General features: G+C 41.4%; 1 protein-coding gene across 3 annotated transcripts; it reads right to left on the bottom strand.

Annotated features, from left to right (window-relative positions):
- Positions 1 to 1,041: 1,041 nt before the first annotated feature.
- On the bottom strand, positions 1,042 to 10,437 carry TLR1 (toll like receptor 1). 3 transcript variants are annotated; one of them, XM_074039556.1, is made up of 3 exons: positions 10,317 to 10,437; positions 9,911 to 10,033; positions 1,042 to 3,653 (listed from the first exon to the last, which is right to left on the bottom strand). In XM_074039556.1, exon 3 carries the CDS (start codon positions 3,584 to 3,586, stop codon positions 1,226 to 1,228), a length of 2,361 nt encoding a protein of 786 aa, XP_073895657.1. In that variant the 5' UTR covers positions 3,587 to 3,653; positions 9,911 to 10,033; positions 10,317 to 10,437; the 3' UTR covers positions 1,042 to 1,225. The 3 variants fall into 3 exon arrangements, with proteins under 3 accessions (XP_073895657.1, XP_005554731.3, XP_065400944.1); XM_005554674.5 differs by having other exon boundaries at positions 9,911 to 10,437; XM_065544872.2 differs by lacking the exons at positions 9,911 to 10,033; positions 10,317 to 10,437 and adding an exon at positions 9,560 to 9,610.
- Positions 10,438 to 11,102: the final 665 nt, after the last annotated feature.

An 11,102-nucleotide genomic window follows, 5' to 3' on the forward strand; every position in this document is an offset into this window, starting at 1 on the left:
AAACATATATGGTGTAGTCATGACAATTCTTGTCATGACTACACCAGCCCAGAGCTGGCTCCTGGAGTAAAAAGGTAGACTGACAGGATGTTTGATGGGTATGAAAACATCAGATATATCCATTCCTTACACTGCCCCATCTGCTCATGCTCAACTTTAATAGTTCCCCAAAGAGACAGATGCTATATATAGAGGCACTATATATCAACTATATTCTTCCTTCTAATCAAAAGACCAAAGGCTCTTGTGCATGTTAGTTCATACAACCAGAATCTCAGTGAGATCTCCAGCCACAGAAAACCAGACTCAGAATTTCCATTTGGACTGAGGTGGAACACTTTCTTGGTATGGGCTCCCTCATAAGCAGACCCTGAGACAAATATTCAGTGGCAAGTAGTTTATCACAGAGGTGATCCCATGGAATACACATAGAGGAATAAGTAAGTGAGAAAAAAATGGGAAGGAAGCCAATCGAGAATACTTTATCAAGACAGGGGACAACCAGAATTTTATCTTACTGGGGAACTCAGGGAGAGTGCAAGTTATACCCAAGATTTATCTTAAAAAATGGGTGAGAAAGTTGGGGTATTTATCCCCCAGCTCTTTCTGACATTGGTTGAGGGCTGTTTCCAAGGACAATTTATCCCCCAGCTCTTTCTGACATTGGTTGAGGGCTGTTTCCAAGGACAACTTCCAGCTCTTCTGAACCGCCCTTTGTGTGGGCATCATGGTCGGGGGTTGGGAGGGAACCTTCAGGCATAGTGTCTCCAGCATTATCAGTGAGCAGCCATCAATAGGTTGAGTTGAATGCACCATGGAACTGAGGAAAGCATCAAAAGCTATAGAAATCTGCTATACAAACCCAGCTATACTCATAAAAGTCATGGCGTTTTCCAATATTGACCATGATACCCCGGAACACACATCACTGAAGAGAAACAGATGCTTCTCTTGACTTCATGATAAACTCAGAACTCAGTTATAGCAAAGAAACAAGTGGATGCCTTATGTGTCAGAAATCAACTGCTTAAATCAAAGTTATATCATTCGTTAATTTTTAATACCACATATAAATGGTGAACTGGGGCCCGAAAGTACATATTTTTACCTACATCATACACTCACAATTGTGTTTGCATTTGTGTTGATGCAAAATAAAGTCATTGTTGGAACTTCCAAAAGCAGCAACATCAACAGGAGGAATATTTTTCGCTTGATGTGTAATCTATTTTTTTGCTTGCTCTGTCAGCTTAATATTAATGGCTGCCCTTAGGTTAGCCCAAAAAAGCCCATGTTTGCTCTTTTCCTTGGGCCATTCCAAATAAGTCCTCCTGGCCATGAGATTTTTGAGCTTGTGATAGCTGCTAGGAATGGAGTACTGCGGAATGGGTTCCAGCAAGATCAGGATTAAGTTATTAGATCCTTCATGAAAGAGATTGTGATGGGCAAAGTAGAGTTCATAATGGCACCACTCACTCTGGACAAAGTTGGGAGACAAAACAAAGATGGACTTGTAACTCTTCTCAATGCAGTTGATGATATTTTCCACAATGCTCTTGCCAGGAACAAAGTTTCTCTCATGAAGGCAAATCTGCATACCTTCTTTCTCTAGGTTTGGTAATAATTCATTCTTCACCCAGAAAGAATCGTGCCCACTATATGAAATAAATGCATGAAACTGGAGATTTCTTTGGAGTTCTTCTAAGGGTACATTCCTGGCCCTGCGCCGGGTCTGGGTCCACTGGCACACCATCCTGAGATACCAGGGCAGATCCAAGTAGATGCAGAGGAAGGTCACAGTCACAGCCAACACCAGCATGGTGGCACCGATGGTGACGATCAGCAGAGTTATGTTGCAGGATAATTCAGACATGTGAAAGTCCTTTAGTGGGGTTCCTCTATAACTTTCTGGGTAGTCACACTTATAAGAATCAGGCCAGCCCTCTACCACTTCACTTGATACTTGCTCTATATTTTTGACAAATTCTCTTAGCTCACAGGTACACTGGAATGGATTGTTCCCTGCTTTTATTGACCTCATCTTCTGGCAGCTCTGGAAGAAATCAGCTGATGGGTGGGAAACTGAATTGTGATCAATGATCAATACAGAAAGGCTGCTAAAGCTGCCACATCCAGGAAGGTCAGTTAAAGAATTGAAAGCAACATTGAGTTCTTGCAAAGCTTCCAGTTTTATGACTTGTTTAGGAATGCTCTTTATTTTATTGCTGTGAAGATCAAGTACCTTGATCCTGGGAGGTAAACATTTGAAAATAGTGTCAGTAAGTATATTTGAAGACATATTTAAACTTAATAAACTTTTAGTCCAAGAGCAATCTCCTTTCTTTTCATCATAGCTTACAGAATTCTGGCTAATATCCAATTGTTGCAGAGACTTCATCCGTGTAGTCATTTCAGCTATTTTTGAAAGTTCTTTTAATTGATTCATTTGTAAAATAAGTGTCTCCAACTCAGTAAGGTGCCCACAATTTTCAAAAACCGTGTCTGTTAAGAGATTATTGGAAAAATCCAAATGCAGGAACGGGCTGATTTTGGATGGGCAAACCATGTGGATCATGCGTGTACCAGACACTGTGAAATTTTTGATGTTCATATTTGAAAAGATTCTATAGATATCCCTTTGTGGAAAATTGAACACATCGCTGACGACTTGGTGTACAGACAAGGCCTTCAGGGAAGTGCCAGAATAATCAAAATCTCTGAAGTCCAGTTGACCCTGTAGCTTCACGTTTGAAATTGAGAAATACCATACGGTTGTATGCCAAACCAGCTGGAGGATCCTAATGAAAGAATTCCAAGTTGTTTCAATGTTGTTTAAAGTAAGATTTGATAACTTTGGATTTGTTTGAAGTTTTGCCAGAATATTTAGGAAGTAAGAACATTCGTTATCTTCTAGCACACATTTGATATTAGATAGTTCCAGATTTGCTACAGTCCTGACTGACACATCCAAAATAAAATTGAATTCTTTGCTTGTTGGGAACACAATGTGCAGACTCTCAGTGTTAAAGTTTTGAAGGCCCTCAGGGTCTTCTTTGTCCCCATAATGCTCTCCTAAGACCAGCAAGACCTTGCTGATATTCAAATGAGCAATTGGCAGCACAGTAGATTTTTCTAAGTGTGTAGTGCTCAACCCCAGAAATTTTAGTTGAGACATATTGCCAAACTCTTTGCATATAGGCAGGGCATCAAATGCATTAAAGGACAGGTCCAAGTGCTTGAGGTTCACAGTAGGGTGGCAAGAAATTTTCGCCAACTTGTTGTGGGACAAATCCAAGTATTCCAATTCCTGGTTGAATTTGAAAACACTGATATCAAGATACTGGAGTCTATTATGAGAAATTATCAAAATCCTCAGCTTTGACAGTGATAAGATGTCAGAAGTCCAAAGCTCAGATATATAATTTTGTGATATATTTAAGATTGTTGTTTTCTGGGATAGGTCTTTAGGAACGTGGATGAGACTGTTTTTTGACCTATCAACTAAAAATTCACTTTCTTCAGATAATTGTATTCTGATCTGAAGTGTTAACATAAAGATAATGGCAAAATGGAAGATGCTAGTCATTCTGGAACACTAGACATTCCTAAAGGTAGAATCTGTTCTTCAGATCATCTTGATACAGATACAGATTCTAGAGAAAAAAAATACATGAAATGATGAAATACATTACATACATTTTTAAAATACATGAAATTAGTCATGGCTGATATTAAACTTTTTTTTTTTATTAGAGACTCATAAAATGGAGGATACATTCTTTTGGATTACACAGCCTAAAACTAGAGAAGTATATATATTGGTAAATAATGATGCCAGCTCTAATCAAATAAGTTTTAATATGGATGGTGTAATAGATTGAATGGTGGCTCACCAAAAGATATGTCTACATCTTAACCATGTCCTAATCCCCAGAAACCATGAACGTTACCTTCCTTAGAAAAGGGGTCTTTACAGAGATAATAAAGTTAAGGATCTTGAGATGAGGAGATCATCCCAAATTATCCAGGTGGTCCATAATTCCAATGACAAGTGCTCTTCTAAGAGAAAGGCAGAGGGACAAGAGAAGAGACGACTAAGAAACAGGGGAGAAGGCCTCGTGACAGTGGGGGCAGAGACTGGAGTGCAGCAGCTACAAGGCAAGGAACAGCAACAGCCGCCAGAAGCTAGAGGAGGCTCTGGAGTGAGGGCAGCCCTGCTGATGCCTTGAGTTTCGACTTCTGCTCTCCAGAACGTTGAGGGCAAAGCCACCACATTTGTGATCATCTGTTACAGCAGCCTCAGGAAACTAATACAGGTGGGTTCATAGAAAGTTCTCAGGCCCCAAGCTTCCCAAAATTATTTAGAACTCTAGCTAAGACTCGACTGGTGTACTTTCACTCTTCGACATGTGTCTCCCCATGACTTTCTCAAGAGGTGTCCCAAATGGTGGTATTGGGACAGCTTTTCTATTACCCTTTATGACCTATACACGGTTTGGGTCTAACTTTGGTCTTATTCAAAACGTAATTAGATCATAATAAAAGGTCTCTCAGAAGATCCATTTATTCATCCATTTATGTATTCAACCAGTATTTATTGATCACCTACTGGCCATGTTTTAAGAACTGGAGATAGAGCAGTGAACAAGATATAGTCTGAATTCTCAAGGAGTTTTTGTCTAGTGGGGAGACAGAAAATAAACAAATGATTAAACTCAAGTTCCTGTAGTGATAAGTTCTACAGAGAAAAATAAATCAGGGTAAATTGTAGGTATAAGACAGTGCTTGGGGATGGCTATTTTTGAGTAATGAGTTAGAGAAGGCCTTTTTGAGATGATGACACTAGAGTAGAAATCAGAATGAAGTGAATGAGTAACCTATGGGAAGGTCTGGGTAACCTATGGCATTTCTGGCAAAAGAAAAGGCAAGTATAAAGGACCTGAGATGGAATTTAGCTTGGCTTGTCTGAGAAGGAATGGGAAGTTCAATGTTAGCATGGAGTTAGGGAAGATGAGAGGAGTTAGGGCCAAGATCACTCAGGCTTTGTTGATCATTGTGAGGAGTTGGGATTCTACCCCAAAAATGACGAGAGGGTGGCGAACACTGGGAGGTTTTGAGAAAGGGAGTTGTTTCCTCCTCTCTCTTATTCAGAATACTTTTTTTCATTCATTCATCAAATACGTATTTATTCTCTATGCAGTGACAGGTATTGTTCTAGGTTATGCCTATTGTACCAGTATTCAAACTGCTCTAGCTCAGACACTATTTCGTGGTCAGCATTCCAGTGGCATATGAGAACAGAGGGAGCTGTGTTGGGATGAACTCTAGAGTGTGCACTACTCACCTCCAGAGACCCTTTCAGCTGCGATTACACAGCTACCCAGTTCTCACAAGGAACGTATTCAAAATCCCCTAGAACCATTAGACAAGCAGGCCATCAGTATCAGCAAAGCACCAAATTCCTCTTCATATATCCCCTTCCATATCTCAATGAGCACAGAGAACCTAAATAATTCAGCTTCTAGAAACAACCTTCAGTTACAAAAGTTCCCCAATTTAGACATGCAAACTTATCTGGGTTTTTTGAGCCTTCCTTGGATTTACCCTTTTGTAGAGGTGCCCAATATGCCTTTGTTATCCTGATTTCTTCTAACATGGAAAAGGGCCTGATACCCCCATTAGTGTTCATGAAGACACTGAGCAAGGAAGATGATGCAGACATTAACGTTCATGTTAAAAGTCAAGGTGGTGTTTTTATGACATTGATTGTATTTGGCTGAAAGACCCAGAAATTTCCCAATTCTTCCTCTCCAGCTTCCTGAAAGAGCTGCTCACACAAGGAGCAATACTTCAATGGATGTTATAGCTTCAGTGTTTGTGCCCTGTGAAATTCTTATGTTGCAATCCTAACCCCCAATGTGATGGTATTAGCAGGAGAAAATTGGGAAGTAATTAGGTCATAGGAACAGAGCCTTTATAGTACCCTTATAAAAAGGACCCCAGAGAGCTCTCTGGCTGTCTTTCTGCCATGTGAAAATACAAGGAGGAGGCATCTGCAAACCAGAAGAGGGCCCTCGCCTGAACCCAACAACACTACCATCCTGATCTCAGACTTCTACCCTAAAGAACTGTGAGAAACAAATGTCTGTTGTTTATAAGCCACCCAGTCTGGTACTTTGTTATGGCCATTTAAATGGACTCAAATAATGGGAATAAAAATAATACCCTGGGGCAGTGCCTAATATCTCAAAGCAGAGCTACCTGTTACAAGATAGGTCGAAACAAAAGTGGCCTGGCCTTAAGGCCCAAGTGGGGTTCCCTGCTTATTCCTATGCCTGAATCCAGATCAGGGCTCTTTCCACCTCCTAGCCAACTGCAGAGTTCATGGAATCAGTGATCAGCATGGTATGCAAAAGTGATCAGAGAGACAGGGGCAGACAGGACCCCATGTATGGGTGCAAGTGCTTGGCTCACAGAACCTACCACAAGCAAGACGAAAGTTGTCCTTTTTTCCTTAACAACAGCCATCGTCACAAAAATATATACATTTATAAAACTGCCTGTCCGCAAGTGTTAGAGCAGGTACTTAGGCAGACATGAGCAGGACAGGAGAAGGGCCCCCCAACCAGGATTATCAGGCGACCATCAGGTGATGATCAGGCAGTTGTTAAACAGTCTCTCTAACCCGGGGGCCGTGGCTCATGCTGTAATCCCAGCACTTTGGGAGGCCGAGACGGGCGGATCACCTGAGGTTGGGAGTTCGAGACTAGCCTGGCCAGCATGGTGAAACCCTGTCTCTACTAAAAATACAAAAATTAGCTGGGTGTGGTGGCAGGCGCCTGTAATCCCAGCTACTGGGGAAGCTGAGGCAGGAGAATTGCTTGAATCCAGGAGGCAGAGGTTACAGTGAGCTGAGGTCATGCCATTGCACTCCAACCTGGGCAACAGGGCGAGACTCTCTCAAAAACAAACAAACAAACAAAAACTAAAAAAACAGTCTCTCTAGAATAATAATTGGTTGCAGCCAGCACCAGGGAAAGTCAATCTCCTGATAGATAGAAAACACGCCTGAAGCTGGTGGTTAGCAGCCTCCTGATAAAGTCTCAGGAGTTGGGCAAGCAGGCTGGAGCATGCATGCCAAGAGGCACAATGGCAGACTTCAATGGGTATGTGACCTTCCTCTAAGAAGGCTTGTCTGGCAAGGGAAAAGTGTCTCCAGTGAGCATGTGTACAACTTCAGTAAACACAGTGTGCATGCAGCCCCTCCCAAGGGCTGGCAGGCCACCACACATGCAGACAGCCCATCCCAAGGGAAGAATCAGGGAGGAAGAGACACAAAACTCCAGAAGCCTGCCAACGAATAAGCCCCAAGTCAAAGGTTAAACTGGGCACTTGGATCTCTCAAGTTGCCCAGTTGGTCCTCTTCCAAGTATACTTTACTTCCTTTCGTTCCTGATCTAAAACTTTTTAATAAACTCTCTGTAAGGAATATGGCTGTGCTTTGGACAAGGACAGGCTAAGGTAAACATCCAGAGTAACTCAGCGAATTTAGAGTGCAGGCGTGTAACTCATTTTTTATCATAGCCATGTAGACATAGCATAGAGAAGCTTACCACCATCGCCATAACATAGGTAAGGTTCATCCCTTGGCTCTAAGCCACTGTTGTCTGTAAATGGTATAATTACCCTGCTGACACCGTACAGGTGCATTGGCACCCAGAGAAAGAGAGAGAGAGAGAGAGAGAGAGAGAGAGAGAGAGAGTCAGTCAACGCTGTCTGTCTTTGTAGACGGACTGAGGGGAGCCAGGACACAGCTTGGCTTGCTCATGCCCAGCCAAGAGAAAGAGGTAAGGTGCTGACCCTGAGGGCAAGGGAGAGCCGGACGCACAGCTGTGCGTGGAAGCTGCCAAACTAAGCAGCCAGGACAAGGCGGACAGTCTGAGAGAACTACTGTAAGTAAGCTGCTGATGAGAGCTGCTGCTGAATAAAATCACCTTTCACCTGCCTACGGCCCCCTGAGTGTTCTTTCAGCTATCTGCTCATCCACCCACTCCCCTCAGACCTCAGTATGGGCTGGAACCTGGCCCTGGGCGTGACACTCTCACTCTGACTCTAAAACTTGCCTCAGTCTCTCACTCTGCCGTATGCCCCTCAGACAAATTCTTTCCACTGAGGAGGCAAGAATCAAGTTCCAACAGACCCATATGGATTTGCCACCGCTAACGCAAGCATTTAATGAAAGCATAGCTTCAGTCTTATGTCGAGTTAAATTAATTGACTCACATATCTTCTATTTGCCCAACCTCCGTCTTGCCCTTTCATTTAAAGTCATTAATTTCAAGTACTCAGTTTACAAAACCATTCTTATTTCTATAATTAAGAAATCAAATGTTATACACAGGAATAACTGATTTTTAGTATTTTCAGGATCTTTGAATTTTATGTACCAAACTTGCTAAATCAATGAAAATCAATGTCTCAGTTTCCTAGACCAAAGCATTTTTTGATCAAAGTCTTAACAACCATGACTGAGCCTCATCTATTTTAGAAACTTAAAACTCTTTTACTACCCAGAAAATAAGCTGAGCAGTAAAGGATGCTTTAATTTGAAAGTGTAAAATGCCTCTAGGTGTGCTTCTGTCAATTTTCATTATTATGATAGGTTTAGCCTCACTTTATATGATACAATGAATCAATACATTTAATTTGTCTTCGTTTGGAGATTTTGGAGGCATAATATCAAGGCTTTGACTGGTCTTAATGGACAATACCCATGCAATCTATCTGGCCCATTGAGTTTAGTCCTGTAAATATTTACTAAGGGCCTTCTCTGCACAACCCTACTAGCTATTAATTGCAGGTTAGAAGAACTTGAGACAGTTCAAGAACTGTTCTGCTTTGTTTTCTATGTGGTTTTGAGAACCTTTGCCTTTTGTTTGTTATAAAAGCACGTTCGCTTTCAAGTCTTTTGACCAAATTGGGTGTAGCCTGGGAAACATTTTCAAAACCTGCAATTCCACCTGACTTCTAGCTCCCCAGAACCATGTTAGTGGTCTGAGAAACAGAAGGACTAGCTAGTGGGAAAGCCCAGAGAAAAAAACTGAAACAAACCTGCCCACAAAAACAGAAGCGCTGAACAGCAGCATTACCTCCAGGAGTAACTGACTTATATCTCATTTTCCTTAACACTGCGAAGAGAATACGAATGGTTGGATGGGGTGAAGAGAAATGCCGTCAAAATCAACAACTAGCAGCTGCTCTGGAAGAAAATCAGAAGACGTGTGTGACCCAAATATTTCTTTCCCAACTCAAAAATATTTCTTGTAAGCAAACCACACACGAGGTGTTATTCCCAGAGCAGCGAGGGGACTTTCTCTGATTTAGGACTCAGAACTGATACACAAATGCCAGTACAAACTACACAGTAACTATGTACATATCAGAAATATAACCCACTTAGAAAAACACCCAGGACTTACACAGATTTTTGAGAATTCTGTACTTAATAACTAGCTATACAATTATTTTCTTTTACAAAATAAAATAGTATGTTGCTTACCAAGACAACCTGCTTGTCTGTTCCGTTTGGCAGTCCATAAGAAATTCAAGCACTTCCTTGAAGATTTATTTCACTGTTAACCACATTTAGTGTTGAAAACAAAACAAAACAAAAAGGCTCTTTTATGCCACCTACCGAATTCCACTGGAATTACATTACATAATTAAGAATAAACATTTTCTCTTATTCATATGTAGCATAGTCTGTGGGTTAACCGATAGGCCTGTATTAAAATAGAATCATATTTCTATGGTTCCAAATTTCACTACAGTCAGTTTACTATTGTCTACACTGATGAAGTAAATGAGGTGTGGTCCAGAGATCATAATTGGCTGAATTCAAAATGCTTACCGTCGTGGCTATGCTGCTGAAGTGTGCGTCTGGGTGTGTTTCAGCTGCTTTGTTTTTCCTCTTGCCTTTTCATCTATCCACTGTTAAGAGTGGAAAGAGGAAGGCGTCAAGATTAAAGTTGTGCTGAAACACATTCGTAAAGAGGGAAGATCATTCATGCGCTAGTTACAGGATGGATGTTAATCATGTCTTTTTTGACAAGTTGATTTGCAGAGAAAATTTGATGCTGAATTTTTTTCCACTGATCTTTTCAAGCTTTCTTCAAAACATACTTTTGTAAACCTAAGTGAAAAACATGCTAAGAAGAAAACAGATTCTTAGCATGATTTTCACATAGGGTTTATAAAAATCCTGGGATTTGTTGACAGCATGTTCAAGGAAGCCATTCTCATAGTTCTATTCTTACCTTTTCCAGTAATAACAACAAAATAACAACACAATAAACGGGCAAATAAAGTTACGGGATTCCAGCTGACTGCCTCTGAAGTTGATCTCAGCCTGCATGGTGTCCAGTCAAAACCGGATGTGGGGATGACAAAACTGCCTCTCTTCCTTCCCTCCACAGTTCTCTCCCATACTCAGCTTTTCTACCACAGCGCGAGCAACGCCAACTTCCCTAAACTAAGAGCGCTGAGATTCTTTTTGACTTGCAATGTTCTCACTGTCTCTCTCTGTTTCCCCTTACCTCAGAATTTGTTTAATAGAGGAAATATGTTATGGCTATAAACATTTTCTGGAACTGAAAGAATGAAACTGCCCGCCTGCCATTTCCTCCCTGAGACCCCTAACTGGACAGGAGGGAGGTGTCCTTGACCAAGAAATTAGTTCCTGGCTCCCAAAAGCATTAACTTTGTGAATCCAGGCCGAGGGAGCAATGCCCAGGGGAGGGAAGTGGACATAGCAGTAAGGGAAGCTCCTCAGCACTCTGAATTCCTGTTTTTCCCCCCACAGACTCATCCCCACCACTAGCAGTTGTGTACATGATTACAAGTGTGTGTGTCTCTGCCTACCAATAGCCCATACGTGGGCATTTCTTTTTGGATTCAGGGCAGTAAAAATATGCAGTCAATTAGATGTGATCTGTAGTTAGTTGTGTGTGTGTGTGTGTGTGTTTTTAACAAAATTTTATTGAGATATGATTCACAAATCATAAAAAAGTTCACCCTCACCCGTTTAAAGTGTATAATTCAGG

Source organism: Macaca fascicularis, chromosome 5, assembly GCF_037993035.2.
Source record: "Macaca fascicularis isolate 582-1 chromosome 5, T2T-MFA8v1.1".
In the NCBI taxonomy this organism is placed as follows: domain Eukaryota; kingdom Metazoa; phylum Chordata; class Mammalia; order Primates; family Cercopithecidae; genus Macaca; species Macaca fascicularis.

What these genes read in the sequence shown, in the direction of transcription:
- TLR1 (XM_074039556.1), bottom strand. Translation starts at nt 3,586, where the DNA reads ATGACTAGCATCTTCCATTTTGCCATTATCTTTATGTTAACACTTCAG.